General features: G+C 41.7%; 1 protein-coding gene across 1 annotated transcript in view; it reads left to right on the plus strand.

The window, feature by feature from the left end:
- Positions 1-19,293, plus strand: part of MDGA2 (MAM domain containing glycosylphosphatidylinositol anchor 2) — a 547,529-nt gene that overhangs the window by 346,175 nt on the left and 182,061 nt on the right. The window contains exon 6 of the mRNA XM_075282612.1: positions 9,242-9,511. Coding sequence (XP_075138713.1) covers positions 9,242-9,511 — 270 coding nt within the window. The remainder of the gene's footprint in view (positions 1-9,241; positions 9,512-19,293) is intronic.

A 19,293-nucleotide genomic window follows, 5' to 3' on the forward strand; every position in this document is an offset into this window, starting at 1 on the left:
ACACTCCCCAGCATCCGCCGGTCTATTACAGCAGATGCCGGGGACTGTCTTAGCTGCCGTGGCCGCGCTACTGCCGCTGAAGAAAACCAGCGGTGGCAGTAGCGCGGCCATGCTGCAAATCTGCTCCTCCTCCACAGGTCCCGGCAGTCAGTTAGCCCCCCCCACCGGCCCCATACCTTTAGTGATGCAGGCCGGCTCCTGCACGGCGAGGCCACAGGAGCCGACCTGTTCCGATGACAGCCGGGAGCCTAATGAAGGCTCCGAGGCCTGTCATAGATATATATTACTATCGCGGCTGGTCTATGACCCTCCGCGATAGTAATGTATAGAATCTCCCATAGACGGCAATACACTTGTATTGCCGTCTATGGGACTTGCAATCAAACGATTGCAGGTTCAAGCCCCCTAGGCGGGGGATATTAAAATAGTAAAAAAAAAAAAAAAAAAAACCACTTAAAAAAAATATAATAACAAATAAAATAAATAAAAGTTCACCTCCTTTCCCTAGAATACATATAAAAGTATAACATTACTGTGAAACATATACATTAGGTATCCCTGTGTCTGAAAATGCCCGGTCTACTAATATTTTTATGTACAGTGAACGTCAAAATCAAAAGTGCTAAACTGCCGGGTTTTTCTCTCTGTTTTGCCTCTGAATTAAATAAAAGGTGATCTAAGCAATAAACATTTCCCAAAATGGTATAACTAAAAAGTACACCTGGCCCCACAAAAAAAAACGCCCTATACATCCCCGTACAGCTGCAGGGTCACCTGTCAATGTGGCCTTGCAGCTGTTCCAAAACTACAACTCCCATATATTAAATATTTTACCATTTTTTGCCTGAAAATTTTTTTTCCCTATTTTTCTCCTCTAAAACCTGGGTGCGTCTTATAGTCCGAAAAATACGGTAGTTCCTACACGTGTGCCAGCACACCCATGGCTAATTATCTGCTTGTAGATCTTGCACTTTGCCGTCAATGTGTCAATATACAATAAAATCCCCATATGATAGATGACAGCATGTAGTTGCTGCCACCAAAACCAACAGCAGTGGAAACTTGTCTGCCAGTCCCTCCAACACCTGAGCTTGCCTTAGACTTACCCCAGATAGGACTTTTGAAGGTTGAAGCTGTGCATCGGGTGGAATTCTTACTATTGCAGCTTCCACCACCCTCTTCTTCTGATGCTACAATGTCACCCTGACCCAGTTGCAAGGTCTTATCTGTAATACAATCATCATCGCACTCAGTAACGTCAAAATCTTCCCACACTTTTTTTGACTCATTATGGCAATAGAATTCTTCTATACCCTGACAATTCCTGACAGATTCCCCCCTTGTCTCCTACCAGCCTCTACCAGTAGCACATCCTTGACACTGCTACCTCTACCAACACCCATGTCTTCTATCTCTACCTCCTCTATATCCAAAAAACACTAGCAGTTCTTATATAAAAGATAAAGAAGAGAAAGTTTTGGGCTTAGAGGAGATGCCACATGACTACTAGAGAATGGGATCTGTGTCAATGAAGAAGACAGGGTTGATAGTACAGAAAGACAGTGTGGTAAATTATGTTATAGAACAGAGAAGGAACACACAAGAGGAGGATAAGGCTGCTGATTGGCCTCAGTGGTCAAGTGAGGTGCAGGGCTTCAGGGGCCGAAACATGGTGCACAGGCAAACGGGCTGTGGTGGTCAACATCAGAGTGCTGGGGACAGGTATGTTTTTTTATGTTACACTGGCCCTGACCACTAGGGAGGTTGTTCAATTCCTGGAAAACTGCAGTATAGTGTCCCATAGTGGCCTCTAAACTATGTAATAGTCTATAGTAACCCTAACAACAGCAACACACACAAGCTGTTATTTTACACTGGGGTCTCTTTTGCACAAACATGACAAGCAGTATTACTCACTTCTCCTGGGCTCTGGCACTGGTCCTTGGGTCTCTTCTGGTCATAGAGACTTCATGATGCCAGAGCTCAAGTGGGTTTTTCTGGTGTCATGATGTATTATATCCCAGAGTATAATAATAGCAGTTCTGTTTCGGATGTGTTTGGCCTGAACAAAACTGTTCCGAGTAAACCGAAGTTCTACTAACAAAAACTACATAGGGTTAGTTTGTAATCTACAATCATGGAGACACAAAGGTCTGCATAGTAGTTGCCCAAAACAACAGAATGCACTACTTGCTTCATTTCTTTTTTAAAAATTATTAATAAAAATGGATTGCAAAATATATATATATATATCCTTTAATGATCTACATCATGATACAGTACTGCAAACACTGTTGTTATGCGACAGTCCTGACTTTGGCTCACCGTCTACTACAATCTCTACCTATAAAAAATTTAAAAAAAAGCAAAAAACTTGATAGTCTTCAGTAGTTGATACCTTTTTAATGGCTAACTAATGATGACAGATTACAACGTTTCGGAACTCTAGGCTCCTTTCTCAAGTAAAATTAAAAACCATTTCTGAAACTTTTTAAAAGGTTTTTAAATTTACTTGAGAAAGGAGCCTAGAGTTCCGAAACGTTGTAATCTGTCATTATTAGTTAGCCATTAAAAAGGTATATACTACTGAAGACTATCAAGTTTTTTTTTTTTTTTTTATATTTCCACCCACTGGCTAACACGGTACGAGAACAAACATTTTCCTTATATAGAAAATTAGGGTATTATACAGTATACAACTGCAATGTGAAAAAAACACACAAAACTGAAACCTTTATTTTTAAAGAGCATCATTGCCTGGCTTGGACTATTACAGCTCAGATGTCTCCTTCCATAGCCATTCATTTATTGAATACCATAAATATGGTACAGAAATAAGGTACTTGATTCAATATAGAAAAGGCCTTGACATCTAATATGTGACCAACAGTAAGTCTTTTCTACAATCTGTGCTTCTATTTTGACTGAGCCCTTTCATCCTTTGTGTAGTGCAGTATATTGGCATCCATAAGACAGATGGAAGTTAAAGGAGGATTTTGTTAGAATCTTTAAGCTCATTTCGACTCCAGGCCAAAGCAAAACAAGTAATTAATCTTTAGCACATTATTATAAATCACAGTAAACCTCTCAGCCTCTTAATGCCTAAAATATGGAAGCCGGGTGCCAATCAAACCATAAGTATGGAAACAGCAAAACAACAACAAGTACTCTTGACGTATCATTAAACCAACCACGGAGTTGAAAAGGATCAAGGTTTGTAGAGGTCCCTGAGAAAAATCCCACATTCTGTTTTGAGTGATGATCGGGAGCAATATTGAACTCTAAGAAAATAGAAAAATAGACACAGCTCAACAATATTCTTATTCATAAATCAAGATCCTCGATAATATGACTAAGAGCTCGATTGGCTCAAGACACATAAGTGGAATGGAGGACGCCCCATTTAAGTTTTAACATGTTTTAATAAAGAAGTTGCTCTAATGGAACCAATTATCAACAGTGCTGGATCCAATTCCACCTTTGGTGTAAAAAATGGAAGTGAGATATAGGAATGCTGGAATAACAAGAAATGAAAATAATTTCATATAAAACTTGACACTGCTATAATATCGTCTGAATTGGCACAGTTTGGAAGTTATGTCTGAAATATTGTATGTGCATATGGACATAAATCCGTATTTTTAGGTTGAGCCACAAAGTTGGGTTCCATTATCCACTTATGACTCCAAAGTCACCACTGTCCAATATTATCACCATTATACATTGCACAAAACAATACCACTACAGTACTTTATATACTGCAGGAGAGCTATGGCAGAGAGTGCACTATTACATCCAACATACTGTACCATCTCAAATTTTGGGGTTTCATCCATCTTGCTGAAGAAAGTAGTGGCCCATAGATGGTCACTTGTGATTTTGCACACCGTATATTCCAATAATCCAGCCTTTGTGGTGATCATGAGAGGGATTTTTCCCTACTTGATCTTGATAGTCTTTTAAAATAGCACAATCCCCCTCTCCCAGTCTAACAGGAAATAATAGACTGCATAAAACTTATAATTTGGAGATTTGATATGTGGCTGTATATTCACCCATATAGCTTTATACCCTATAATTTTGGCTAGCTTCCAAAAAGACTATATGCTCCTTTATGCTTAGAAATATCCAGGGCACTCACCACTTCCATGATCTGCAATTAGTGTCATACTCATCTTAAGATGCTATTTTAATACTGTGCTAAGAGATTGTAATTGCCGTTTCATTCTCTTTTTTTCAGTGCCAATTTTTTCATGGGTGAGAAAATGACCTTTTATTCTTTAGCAGCACCCATCAGAATAATTTCCCTATCACTGGTATTACCTGGTTTAGTGGATAAATCAGTAGATTATAATTCCTATTCATTATATATCTGTAAGAGACAATCATGTGAAGTCATTCAAATCAATAATAATAGGGTGTCTCTATGCCTCAAGGCGAGGTGGGATTCACCACAACACATCGATTGCTGCAAAGTCTGATGGGATTTACACCAACTTGCTTGGCATTGGCATTACATATGGGAGTTTCAAGCATTTGCATGGCTGCTTTGTCATAGGAACCAAACCCTCAAGATAGTGTGTCACCTGATCAAATTGTTCCATTGTATCTTCTAAGAATACATTAGGTTCAATTATCAATAAGTCTCATCATTATCCCTTTCTAGATGTAACAACGGCATTTGTAGACCAAAGTAGTTATAATATGGACAATTTAACGTAAACATTAGAGATGAGCGAACACCATTCGATCGAATAGGTATTCGATAGAATATCAGGCCGTTCGAGGTATTCGTTCCCAATCGAATACCACGCAGCATACGCAGTAAAAATTCATATCCCCTCCCATCTTCCCTGGCGCATTTTTTGCACCAATAACTATGCAGGGGAAGTGGGACAGGAACTACGACAACGGAGGCAGTGAAAAAACCCATTGACTGCCAAAAACATGTGACCTCCCATTTATAAGAACGGCCGCCGCCATATTCGCCAGATTTGTGGTCAGAGATAGGGAGAGAAACATATCTGCTGAGGGCTAGATAGGCATTAGCTTCAGATAGGCAGGGAAAAACCGAAAAACAACAACAGTTCTTCTCAGAGCAATACACTGCAGGAACAGGAGTCCAGCTTTCCACGGATGGTGGAAAACAGGGATACAGAACAGTTACTTGGTGCTATATACGTGCACACCAGCTTTTGTTAGGGGTGTCCTCACACAAATTTTCAGGAATCCACAGCAGTTACTTCTTGCTATATATGTGCAAACCAGCTTTTATTAGGGCTGCCCCCCACAAAATAGCAGGACTCCACAGCAGTTACTTCTTGCTATTTATGTGCAAACCAGCTTTTCTTTGGGATGTCGTTCCCCCCCCCCCCCACACACACACACAAATTTGCAGGAATAAAGAGCAGTTAACTCCTGCTATATACGTGCAAACCAGCTTTTATTAGGGTTCCCCCCCCAAAAAAAAAATTGCAAGAATCCACAGCAGTTACTTCTTGCTATGTACATGCAAACCAGATTTTCTTTGGGATGTCGTCCCCCTCCCCAACAAATTTGCAGGAATACAGAGCAGTTACCTCCTGCTATATATGTGCAAACCAGCTTTAATTAGGGCTGCCCCCCCCCCACACACAAATTCACAGTAATACAGAGCAGTTACCTCCTGCTATATACGTGCAAACCAGCTTCTATTAGGGGTGTCCCCCACAAAATAGCAGGAATCCACAGCAGTTACTTCTTGCTATATACGTGCAAACCAGCTTTTATTAGGGATGTCCCCTCAAAATAGCAGGAATCCACAGCAGTTACTTCTTGCTATATACGTGCAAACCAGCTTTTCAGGCAGTGTGTAACCCAAAAACAGGGATACAGAGCAATTAGGTCCGGCTATGTACGTTCAATCCAGATATCCAGGGTGTGTACCCCCAAAACCTAGGTGGGAGACACCGAAATTCAGTCAGGCTATGTACGCTCAATCCAGTTTTTCATGGTGTGTACCACCAAAACCTAGGTGGGAGAGACAGAAATTCAGTCAGGCTATGTACGCTCAATCCAGTTTTTCACGGTGTGTACCCCCAAAACCTAGGTGGGAGACTCCAAAATTCAGTCAGGCTATGTACACTCAATCCAGTTTTTCATGGTGTGTACCCCCAAAACCTAGGTGGGAGAGACAGAAATTCAGTCAGGCTATGTACGCTCAATCCAGTTTTTCACGGTGTGTAACCCCAAAACTTACCTGGGAGACACAGAAATTCAGTCAGGCTATGTACACTGAATCCAATTTTTAAGGGTCTACCCCCAAAGCTAAGTGGGAGACACAGTAATTCAATCAGGCTATATCAGCTCAATCCAATTTATAAGGGTCTACCCCCTGAAGCTAAGTGGGAGACGCCTGTTCATTCAGTCAGGCCATGTATGGTCAATTCAATTTTTAAGGGTCTACTCCACCAAAAGCTAAGTGTGATACACAGCAGTTCAATTACGCTATATCAGCTCAATCCAATTTTTTGTTCAATCCAGTATTGTTTGCTCTCCATGATGTGTACTATGCCTTTGTCTCTTGAAAAGCAACCCAACATGAAGTCAGCCATGTGTGCCAGTGTATTACTTGGCATGACTTCGCTGCCCCAACTGTAAGAGACACTTTCCATTTCCTCCATTTTCCACTCCCCTTCACACCATCTGTGCTGAAGCAATGGGATGTACTAAAGTGCACCCTCATCCCCCTCGTCTTCCTCCACCAACCAACGGTGTGAAGATGACAGGAGTGTGCTCTGAATGTTTTCAGCCTAGCAGAGGCTACTTCTCACTTACAAAAAGGGCCGCACTTTGACCAGTATATCAGGCACAATGGTGTAGGTTTCAAAGAACCTTTGCACCAACAAGTTGAAAACGTGGGCCATGTGTGGGCTGTGTTTGAGTCTGACAAGCTCCAGATGTGCTACCAGGTTCTGGCCGTTATCACATATGCAAACATGCTTGGGCCAAGGTGCAGCAGGGAAAACCATATTGCCATATCATCCAGGATGGCATCCCTCACCTCGGAGGCAGTGTGCTGTCTGTTCCCCAAGCTGATGAGCTTCAGCACGGCCTGCTGATGTCTTCCCACGCCAGTGTTGCAGCGTTTCCAGCTCGTAGCTGGGGTCGATTTAACAACGGAGGAGGAGGAGGAGGAGGAGGGTGGTGTTTCAGCACAACTGCAAGGAATATTGGGCGGGGAGACAAGGCATTCCGCCAAAGTTTGCGACCCGGTCCCAGCCTCAGCTACATTTAGCTAGGGTTTGGGGACACTCGTCCACATTAGGGAGAGCGTGTGCCTAAATAGGCAGTACGGAGACAATCGTGGCCAGTGTGCCACGATTGAGATACAGCGTCCCTGGCCGCATGCACTTGTCCACGCGTCGGTGGTCAAGAGGAATTTTTGCAACTTAGTGCAGAACTTAGGGCCGCCTGATGTTACGGGACACGTGCTAGTGCAAGGCTCAACTCACCCTAAGGGCCAAAAACACTGCTGATGAATTTTGTTCCATTCCAAAGGACTCTGTGTTTAGATTTGGCTCAGTCGCAGCTCCAGAACATGCCTTTGAAGGCAAGGTTTCCTTTAGTGGCTCCATCTCAGCAGGATGATGATGGTGAAGCTTGGTTAAATCTGATGTCGGAAGGGAAAGTGGTTTCTGATCTACATCTAAAGTACTGGAGCATGTTGTTTGGACTATTAACACCTGATCAGAATCCTGTAGAGGTAATATAGAGTCCGATATTAGAGGACCATTACCGGTAGTAGTGCTTGCAGCCAATTCTCCACCTTTGCAGTCCTCTAAATAAAAGTTACCCCCAGGACTTGATGCCAAAATGTTATCAATTTCCCAATCAAAATCAATGTCTGGGTCCTCAGTCCAATCCACTGCATCTATCCAACACAATGAGAGTGATAGTTCTGGAACCACCGTTTTAGGAGCTAAGAATTTTAAAGGGGCTAACACTCTGCTGGTGCAAGGCTCAACTCACCCAAAGGGCAAAAAACTCTGCTGGTGCAAGGCTGAACTAAGTTAAAGGGCCTAAAACTCTGCTGGTAAGAGGCTGAAGTCACCTAAAGGTCTTCAATCTCTGTTGGTAGCTCAGCTTAAGGGCCTGTAACTTAATTTTGAAGGGCTCACGTTAAGGGCCATAAAAGTGAGTTTTGGAAGGTCTTACCACATCACACACACAAACACACACACACACACACACACACACACACACACACACACACATACATACATACATCCACTGACAGTTCAGGATGGGTACTGTTGGATTTCCCATTGCCTATTCCATCTGTGGTCGTCATGGGCAACGTGATTTAAAGGGGTTTTTGTTAATGTTTCTTTAGCTTAAATGTGGGTTTCTATCCATCCATTTGGGGAAGAAAGAAAGTTTCTAGGTATTTTCCCACTTTGATAGAGGTTTTTTTGAGTGTGGAAAGTGTGTAGTTGATAGGCTGTGATGGTGGGGTAAAACTGTGACTTGGGCTTGTTAGATGCCTCCAGGCATGCTTCCCCTGCTGTTCCAGTTTCATTGCACACAGGGGTGAACCTACCCCTTTCGCCGCCCGAGGCGAACTACAGAAAGCCGCCCCCCTCCCCGGAGGAGGGGGCGTGGCGAAGGGGCGTGGTATAGAAGGGTTGTGGTCTAGAAGGGGGCAGATCTTAGCACCGTTCGCAGGCAGAGAGCAGGCACGGAGAGGACCTGCTCTCTGCCTGAGCGTGAGGGGAGGCTGCTGGAGCAGCGCTGCTCCAGTGGCCTCCCCAAACCACCGCTCAGTGCTAAGCCAGTCCAGGACAGCTTGTCCTGGACTGGCTTAGGTAATCAAAAATGCCGCCCTCCCTGGGGTCCTGACATAGCGCCGCCTGAAGCGCTCGCTTCAGGTCGCCTCATGGGAGGTGCGGCGCTGAGAGGTGTTGGCATCATTTGCTGAGGTGTCATAGTGGACTTGGTGACTCTCCTGAGTCGAATGGTGGGTTCCCCTGAAACGAAGCATTTTTCCCCATAGAGGATAATGGGGTTCAATATTCGATCCAATAGTCGAATATTGAGCGGCTATTCGAAACAAATAACGAATATCGAATATTTTACTGTTCGCTCATCTCTAGTAAACATGCAAATAGTATAAAGCAGAAAATCTCAAAAACTTGTAATGAAAATTATAGTGGTATTATAGTGGTTTACTTAATACTCTTCTTCTTCTTTACATTTTCAGCATCTCCATCGATTAAGCTACTGGTGGAAGATCCTATTGTTGTCAACCCAGGTGAAACAATAACATTAGTATGCGTCACGACAGGTGGAGAACCAACACCAGCATTGACGTGGGTTAGATCTATTGGAAATCTTCCAGAAAAGGCTGTGCTAAATAGTGGGACATTAACAATACCATCTATCACCTCTGAAGATGCTGGGACCTACAGCTGTGTCGCCAATAACAATGTCGGCAATCCTGCAAAAAAGTCCACTAGTATAATAGTAAGAGGTAAGAAAATGAGAAGTCTTCAATTATTCTGTGCTAATGATCTGGATAACCTAGAATATTGAGTGAATAGGACTATAGGATGGTCAACACGGCAGGTGCTAGACAGGCATCAACATAGTGGTAGTTTGACATATTATGCTTCCTTACAGAGCATAAACCTGCTCAGAATTCTATTTCTCTACAAACAATGCAATGTTAGGAGGTTTCTAATTCTTTATTTAACCCATACAAAAGCTGAAAATAACGATTCTCCATATTCCCCTGGCAATTGATGAAAATGGAATTTCTGTCCAGGTCCCTTTGGCCAAGGGCGTAACTACCAGGGTAGCAGCTGCCACATGGCCTGGGACATTAGAGAACTCGGTGGCAGCCGCCACTACTGCAGTTTTTTTTTTTTTTTTTACTTGCTAATCCGGGCCACTGCTCATGGCCGCCGGCGCTTCCCAGCTGTGAGAAGTTGCCAGGATCGGTAAGTAAAGCCATCATCCCTAGTTACACCACTGCCTTTGGCCTCAAAGTGAACAGTACGTGTATTCACTAGGTGAGCATGATCTGTTCAAACAGCTGTCACTCTGACATATGGGAGAAAAGATCACATACCTGAATACAGATGTTCCACTGGATTCCTGGCTGAACGGAGAGGATAGTATGGAGAGTTTCTAATAAGCATTACAAGCTTTGTAACACCCCTTTAATAGTTATAATGTCATAGTGTCATAAATATTAAGACCGATGTACAGAGGAGTTCTGGATACTCATCTAGATGCCATTAAACTTTATTGCAATGCAGATCATCAGATCTTAGTTGATATCCACCTTTAGCAGTGCCCAGATTTTCCACCCAATGACTAAATCTATCAGATGAAGAGAATGAGGATGGAGCTTTGCTTTTTTCGATGTAAGGGGAGTATCAGAGAACACATGAGCCTGAACCAAACCTGTTAATGGGTTATATGTGTTATTGCAGCTCAGTCCCATTCACTTCTACTTAGCTACATAAGCTGCAGTACCAGACAAAACCTGCAACAGGTGTGATGCCGCTATTCGAAGACAGCAGACTTGTCTCCTTTAATATATTATACATAATGTAATAAAACATATCCGTTAAAATGTCTTTTATAACTCTCCCTTTATATGTGGCATAGGAGCTACTGACACCCCCTTCCTCCCACAAGGGTCCTGCTTCAAATGCTGCCTCTGCACCCCCTATAGCTGTGTCCCAGGCTGGAAGCAATGAATGGTCTTTTCAGAGACGGCTCTGTTTCTGAGCTACAGTACATTAAATATCTTCCTGATGCTCCACTGAAGTTGATAACATATACAGAGAATACTCCTGTGGATTTTTAAACGGCTGCTTTTCGCAGGCTTACTCTAGGCTAATTCAGCAAATCCCAAAGACAATGTGTTTGCATTTCCGAATATTTGCAGAGGTGCAAACAATACACGGCTACACACAAAAAAACACACGCTGCTCTGTATAAGGCTATTACTCACATCTCATTATACGGTGCAAGGTGTTGAGAGAAATTTTAGCAAAATAATCCATGTGGAAATGAACGTTTTTCTGCAGTTTTATGGAAATCAAAAACGTGTTTGAGGATAAAGTTTGGCTCAGATTGTGAAAGAATTGATCCTGGGAAAATATTCTGTGATATATTTGCTTTTTGTAGACTTGCCATATTGGTAAAATGGTTTTGTTCTAATCTCAGCAGTGATAAATATCATATCCATGTACGTTGGTCAGCAGGGCTAAAATATTTACTGCCTAAGGTGAATATTGAAATGTTATCATGCAAACTGGGTATGAAAAGCCCAAGGATACAATGCATAGTATAATTGCCAAAATATTACCTCCTGCACTCAGGGAATGAGGTGAAAATCTCACCTTAAGCCCAGTTCACATCTGCATTTATGTCATTTTGTTTCCCTCTCTGCTTGAAAAATGTCCTGCAAGCAGCACTTTTGTCTCCACATTTTTCATGCAGAAATTGAGTGGAAACCACAAGGACCACATTATACTCTATGGGGTCCATGGGTTTCCCAAGGTAACTGCTTTTTTATGTGTATTAAGTTTAGGAACCCCATGCGTATATGTGAACCGGTTCTTAGATGAAGTTCTTATTCTTTAACGGGGCAACATGGTGGCTCAGTGGGTAGCACTGCAGCCTTGCAGCACTGGAGTCCTGGGTTCAAATCCTGCCAAGGACAACATCTACAAGGGGTTTATATGTTCTCCCTGTGTTTTCATACTCCAAAGACATACTGATAGGAAAAAAAAAAGTTCTTATTCTTTGGAAAGGGTATAACCTCTGCTTTAGTAACACTAAACTACAGTAGTATACAGTAGCAGTGTAAGCGATGAACTATCAGTAAATGTAGATGTGTAAACTTGTCCATAACTTTATTAAATTGGAATCAGCATGCAAAAAAAATATTATTCACCCAATTTTACTGATGGGCACTTGGCACTCCACTCACTAAGGTTAAGGATTGATCTGTATGATCATGTGCCATGTGATTGGTTGAGGCCAGTGAATGGCTGCTGCAGATATGTGAATAATGTATGTGACTGATCCTTGCAGTACCAGCGGGGACCAATTTAGAATGTATTAGTTTAGTACTGGCATTTTATTTTTTAAACATGATAACTGCAGAACTGGCGGGTACTATGTTACATACATATGTTTCACGATTCACACATGGCCTCAGTAGACACGCAATTTGCATGCCAGCATTACAGATGAGGTCATTATTTGGCATCAGCAGTCAAGTGAATGATGATTAAGACATTAAGCCTACAGGACCAGCGAGTACCGGAGGAGTGATGTGCCATTATGGTGGTCTCCTATGTATGGAAATGTTTGCATCCAAATATTTATTTACTCTCAATCAACCCCTTCCCGATGACAGATCTGCTTTAAATATTGTGAAAACCCATCCATCAATCCTATCACTTAGTTCTACAGTATGTGGATGAAAATTGTAGAATAGACTGGAAACAATCTGAGATGAATTTTCGACAGTCATCCGTCAGTGACAGATGCGTAAGAAACTGAAATTACAAAAGGCAAAAAAATAAAGTGTGGATTGTGCCGATAATTAAGGCAGCTGGAAAATAAAGTAAGAGAAAGAATGGCTGGGGATAAACAAAGCTGATTTACTCTCGAAGTTATGCAGTAGGAACCATAGGTCATTGCCGCTGTTCTCCCAGGATTTTTATATGCATGGCAGCCGCTACGGTATCACATTCAAATTGTAATGATGTCTAAAGTGTATGAATACTAACAATGCGGCTGCGGAATCTGCATGGTATGAAATAAATATATAACATTACAGAGAAATGTAGAAATCACAGAAATACATAATTCATCCCAATGAAGATGAAAGATCGTCTTTGTTCGTAGTGTTGAATCGATATCCATACATTAGTCAAAGGCTGTCAGAAACCAAAATTCTCTGGTGAATGTGGGGGTGGAAGTTGGGGTGTTTTCTAATTCTTGGAAGATAAATTTGACTAAATCCAGTGCTCTTGAATTCAGTAGCATTTTAGAAATTGTCAGATCTTCACTAACATTGAATTTATATGAAGTTTGAAAGAGGTTTCCTGGTGTAGAGAATCTATTTTTTATGTACTTTATTAGGGAATTCAGCGTTATGAGATGGGTCCCCTGTTCGGGGTCTTGAGTAAAGTGAAGAGCAGCTACAAAACAAATGTCTTCCTCTTGAAGGCCTGACTTGTCATGCATTATACAAATTATACATTGATATAATGTAGCACTGCAGGGATACTAGCCTCCTTTTGGCATTCATTGGGTTGGCATATTACCATATACCCTTTTTTATTTATAATAATAATGGCAACAACCCCATACCATATAGAGTCCATTGGAAAAAAAGGGTTATACTTTTACCTAACACAGGAGCCTATCGGTGCCAGAGTTTCAACACAGAAAAATGTTTGCAATAAATAAGATCAGGGCTGGCATTAAGGGTGGCAGACTAGACAATTGCTCAGGGCTCTCGTCCCCAAAGGGGTCCCCAATCAGACCTGGCTACATCGATTATGGAAAGATGCCCAGTGTCATGTGCAGCAGGGCCCCTTTCCAATAGAAACCTGCTCAGGGAAGGTCTGTAAAAATAACAACCATCTTTACTCACCTTTTGAGCCAGCATCATCTTTCTGGCCTGTAGCTGACATTACACATTCTGGACATCACTGCTGAGGATTGATTGGGCCTCGGTGGCCACAGGAGGGTGCGCTGGCATCATAACGTCAGTGTGACCCACATGACTACTGAGGCCCAATCACAAGCCTAGGCGGTGATGTCAGGGATACGTGACGTCAGCCGCAGGCCTGAAGAGTAACCCAGCGGAGACAGTGGTGAAACACGAGGATGCCCAGGAGAGGTAAGGCTAGGTGAGTATACCTTATTATTATTTAACCTCACCTCCACTGAGCCTCCAATTATTATTCTCTTGGGTCTGAAGAGACCCCAGGGTATAATAATATCACTGAAACAAATGGGTGGACCTCATTAATATTCGTTAAAATGAATTTCAAGGGGTTTGCCTGAAGCAGCTCGAGGGTCTGGGAAGTATATTATACTGTGTTCGATCTGCCTTTAGACACATTACTTTCTATGTACAAAGCTTATCCTTTCTTACTAATTAAATAAAAATATGTACTGGGGTAAGGGCCCCTTCACACGGCGTAGGCGCTTGTCTCATTCCGAGCCGTACATGCGAGCGCTTCTAAACACTTCCCATTCACTTCAATGGGAGCGCTTGTAAAGCTGGCTTTACACGCGCTCCCATTGAAGTGAATGGGAAGTGTTTAGAAGCGCTCGCGTGTACGACTCGGAATGAGCCGAGCGCTTACGCCGTGTGAAGGGGCCCTAAGAGACAATAATTGGAATGATATAGTAAAGTCCTATAATCCAGCATTTAACAGGTCCAGTATTACAACTACATGGCTGCTTTCTAAAGAGGCAATATAGGCAAGTGTGGGACTGTTTCTAGAAACACAGTCATGTTTATATAATTTGGTTCATCTTCTTACCTGATGACAGTAGAATTGATAGATATTTTGGATTGCCAGATGCCCATTTAATAAAATTCCCCTTTTGTGATTCAGATCCTTTTTATTAACACAATTCTCAGTTTGCATTTTCTTACATCAGAAACAAGTAAAGGATGAGATCCGCTGTACATAGCAGCAGTACAGTAAGATAATACAGCAGTATATCAATACAGACAGAAAAAATAACAATACAATAACACAGGTGAAAGCGATCTGCATTGAAGTCCATGGTTACTTGCTGAAATGTCTAGTGTCCAATATATACCTATATCACAGACAAGAGAAAGAGAAGACACAACAGAAATACATTTCACACATAAGAAAAAGCAAGTGGGGGGAGGAATGATACTGAGAATCCTCTTAGATTGTTTACTGATATGTGGCATTCACTCTACATTGGGAATAAGATGAGGGGCAGAGGCATTGTTATACCCACACCATTGCTCAGGCCTATGACTGCAGAATGGCTCTGGATTTCAAACCAAGGGTACTTAGACAGGGGCCCCAAACCTTCTCAAACTTAGCTGCAGCATTGTGCTTGGTATATACCGCCTTCTTCAACCTAATAATAGAGTTTAATCTGCTACACAGTTCTGCTTAGCAGTCGGGCCCTCCTGCTGCAACCAGTGTGAGACATTATAAATAGAGATGAGAGAGTAGTGTTCGATCGAGTAGGTGTTCAATCGTATACTACGGTATTCGAAATACTCGTACTCGATCGAACACTACTAGCTGTTCGAAGTTTAAGGTTCAATGCAGAACCAGCGTTGATTGGCAGAATGCTATACATTCTGCCTATCAATGCTGGTTCTTCTCTTACCTTTCCGAAGTCTTCTCCGCGCTGCGTCCCCGCGTCTTCTTCCAGGTGGAATTCACTCTGACTGCTGACTGCGCATGCGTGGGCATGCACGGGCATACACACGCATGTGCAGTCGGCTCTGCTCAGGCGTCGGGCCTGGGCAGAGCCACACGCGCATGCGCAGTCGGCTCTGCCTAGGCAGAGTGAATTCCACCCGGAAGAGGACGCGGGGACCCTGCGCCGGGAGAAGACTTCAAGCAGAATCCAGCCCGACCATCACTCGTCGACTTAGCATGATTTTATCGAATGTTGCCTACCCCTGAAACGAGCATTTCCCCCCATAGACTATAATGGGATTCGAAATCCGTTCGAACAGTCGAACAGTGTGCGGCTGTTCGAATCGGATTTCGTACCTCGGACACTTTAGTGTTCGCTCATCTCTAATTATAAACCTTCCTGAACATCTGTATGACCGCAAGTCAGTAGGATCCTAAGCTAACTCATTTCCACATCATATGCATTAGATGAATGTTCTTTGCCACACATGGGACAAGTAGAGTTTGAACAAATACCCCATTTACATAGCCTGGAAGGAGTCTTGTAAGACTCTATGTATTAAAAACAAAAAAAATCACTTTCTAAGGACTACATTGTGCTTTGCTGTCTTAGTCCACCCATGATCATCAGAAATCTGGATTCCAGAAGTGGAGCTTTAGCTGATATGAGAGAAGTCAACTATTGACTCTTTAAAGCAACAAATGTTTCTTAGCAATTGTTACTCCTTAAATCTAGGGATCTATTGTTCTAATATGAGTGAGAGGAGTGAATTTACAATAAACCTCCATGCAGTGATGCCGGCTAGATGGTGAACAGAAGTCAATTTGCTCATTCACTGTGAAAAGTGACATTTGTCTCCTGCATATATATTCAAAAGTAAAAGTTCTCTTATTTATTTCTTCCTCAGACAAAAACATAGAAAACTGTGAGCGAACCATTAAAAATATTTGCATTTAAATTGAAAATGTGAATGCATCAGTTCTCATAACCGGAAAATAATTACTTGATATTGAAATGTTTGTGTATATCGAGGAGGAATATACATCGGCAATCTAATTATTACGATGTGTTTAAAGGATATGACTTTAAAGGTTGACTGTTCCTCCAGATGCTTCTTACTGGTTGTAGACATTACTTGTGTGTCATCTAACGTGGGCAACTCTGTGAAGATTGTGACTACTCCATGGTAAATATATTAAAGGAGGTGCCTACCTATAGAATGAGTCTGCATAAAAAGTTGTGTCAATATATATAAGAAATACATTGCATTAGCTAGCTTGTACTGATCCTGTATTATACTCCAGAGCTGCATTCACAGTTCTGCAATTGAAGTTTCACAAAATTCCATGGTGGTTCAATGTCTGTACAGCGAGTTTTATGGTCATTTGTATTCAGAGAAGTGTCCTTGTTACAACAGTGGTTGATGAAGGAAACATTGACTATACCACTGAATTATGGAACTCGGTTAGGCCTTATACGCATGATAATAAAAATTATTCATGTGATGACATGACACGCTTTTGCAGCCGCAAAATCACGGGCGCAAAATAATGCGGCGTACACGATCCAAGCTCCCATTGAAATCAATGGCAGCTTTTACGGCGCTCAAAGTATCACACGCCGTATACATGCCACATCACGCGGCATGTTACTCCGTGTGAATGGACCCTTAAACAGGTTATCCAATACTAAATATTATTGATCTATCCCAGCCCCCTTACTAATCAGCCCATGTAATGCTCAAAAGTGGTGGGTCTTCCGTTGACAAAAAGCTCATTGTAAAAACTCTCTGCTGTATGTAAAAAGCCCCCCCCCAAAAAAAAAAATAAACATAATAATTAAAAAGTGTTACTTATCAATTATTTTTTAATGCATTTTACAGTATATACCCCAAATGCCAAAAAGACTAAAACCTGCCCTGCAAATCAAACCCCTTACCGTGGTGTTGCTAACAAGCCGTAGCTCTAGGTCTTTTGCTTTCTAGCGTATTATTTATACAGTACACAATGCATGTTGCTAAAAAAAATCTAGAAGAATTACTGTTTTTTCTTATTCCCCTGTCAAGAATAAATTAATAAGTAATTTATTTGTACCACAAAATGGTGCCAAACAAACTACGCTGGAGTTTGTGAAGAAAAAAAAAAAGCATTGTTAAAGGAAAAATAAAAAAGTTCTAGCTCTTAAAATGAGTAGCTGAAAATATGAAAAAATTGCTGCGTCCTTAAGGGATTCATTTGAAAAGGGTAAGAAATGTTGTGAATGTAGAAGAACTGTATGTATTCTTCAGGATACTTAGCATCTAATTATTGGACGGGGTTGCAACTCATATTATCCAAAAGTGGTTTGAACTCCATTATGACTCAATAGCTTATTCTAAAACCAATTTGTACGCATAGCAATGAGATCTATCTGGCTGCGAGTTAGTCATAATTTCCACTATTTCTTACAGAACCGCCCTTCCCCTCCACCTTCTTCCTCTCTGTTTCGGGCTTCTAATTCTTTTACATAACAGTGATTTTCATTTCTTGTATGAAGTGAATCCTTGTTCTCTCTCTGTCTGAGGACACAAAATGATAGTTACATTAGACATTATTACTATAAATAGTTGGCCCTCTGCGCTCATCATCCAGATATTTTGCCCTATTTTTGGATGATTTACCACTTTTTTCATTCTTGGCCTTTCCACTTTTCTAAACTTGCAGTAGGCTAAGTATTTCTGTTCACTATAGGAAGAAAATTGATACATTTAGGCTTATTGTGTATTGTATCTGAAATATAGTTTCAACAAATGATGTCATTTACATCAAATCTATCCAAAAGAATTTATTATCCCTATGTAGGATGACATTTTGGTATACCTACTTTTCTAGAAATGTATAGGGAAGTGTTTTTGTTTTGTTTTTTTTTTTACAATGGAACCCTTTGTACAACGTATGTCTCTCAGGACTTTTATTCAATGGCCTGTCATATGTTACAACTCGTAACTTTCCGTTAGATGTTGTGGGGAAGGTAGCTCAGTAGCAGCAGTGGTTCAGATCCAACCAGTCAAAGACAGGGAGATAAAATATGCAGGAAACAGGTTTATTTAGAAAAAAAAAAAGTAAAAATAAATAAAACTTGACTTCAGGCACAAAATGAGTAAAATAAAATACAGCTTTAACTTCAGGTAAACAATAAGCAAATATAAACATATAAACAATATAATAATAAACAAAATCCTGCTTGTCTGAGCAACTAACTAAACATTAATAACCTAACTTTACGTATGGCATATTAACAGCCACATGAACAAACCAACAAGCATGACACAGTCTCTCCGGACTCAAAGTAACAGGACTGACCCAGACACCTCCTCTCACTCCCTGGATATGCCCTGAAGTACAGGCTCTTCAGCCTTTTATGGGCCAGTAATGAGCCTCAGGACCAACACCTGGGCTAAAGACTACTCCAGACCTGCCCTGGACCACACATAGGTCAGAAAACTGGGCCTGATATAGCGGGACTCCAGCACTTTGCTTGTAACCTTTTCACAATCTATAGGTCAGAACTAGAGATGAGCGAACAGTAAAATGTTCGAGATTCGATATTTGTTTTGAGTATGCCCTCAATATTTGACTACTCGAATCGAATATCGAAGCCTATTATAATCTATGGGGGGGAAAATGCTAGTTTTAGGGGTAGGCAATGTTCGATCAAATTATACTTACCAAGTCCACGAGTGAGGGTCGGGCTGAATCCTCCGAGAAGTCTTCTCTGTGCAGCGTCCCTGCGGCATCTTCCGGCTCTGAATTCACTCTGCCAGGCCCGATGCCTGGCAGAGTGAATTCAGAGCCGGAAGACACCGTG

This window comes from Leptodactylus fuscus, chromosome 7 (assembly GCF_031893055.1).
Source record: "Leptodactylus fuscus isolate aLepFus1 chromosome 7, aLepFus1.hap2, whole genome shotgun sequence".
Classification (NCBI taxonomy): Eukaryota; Metazoa; Chordata; class Amphibia; order Anura; family Leptodactylidae; genus Leptodactylus; species Leptodactylus fuscus.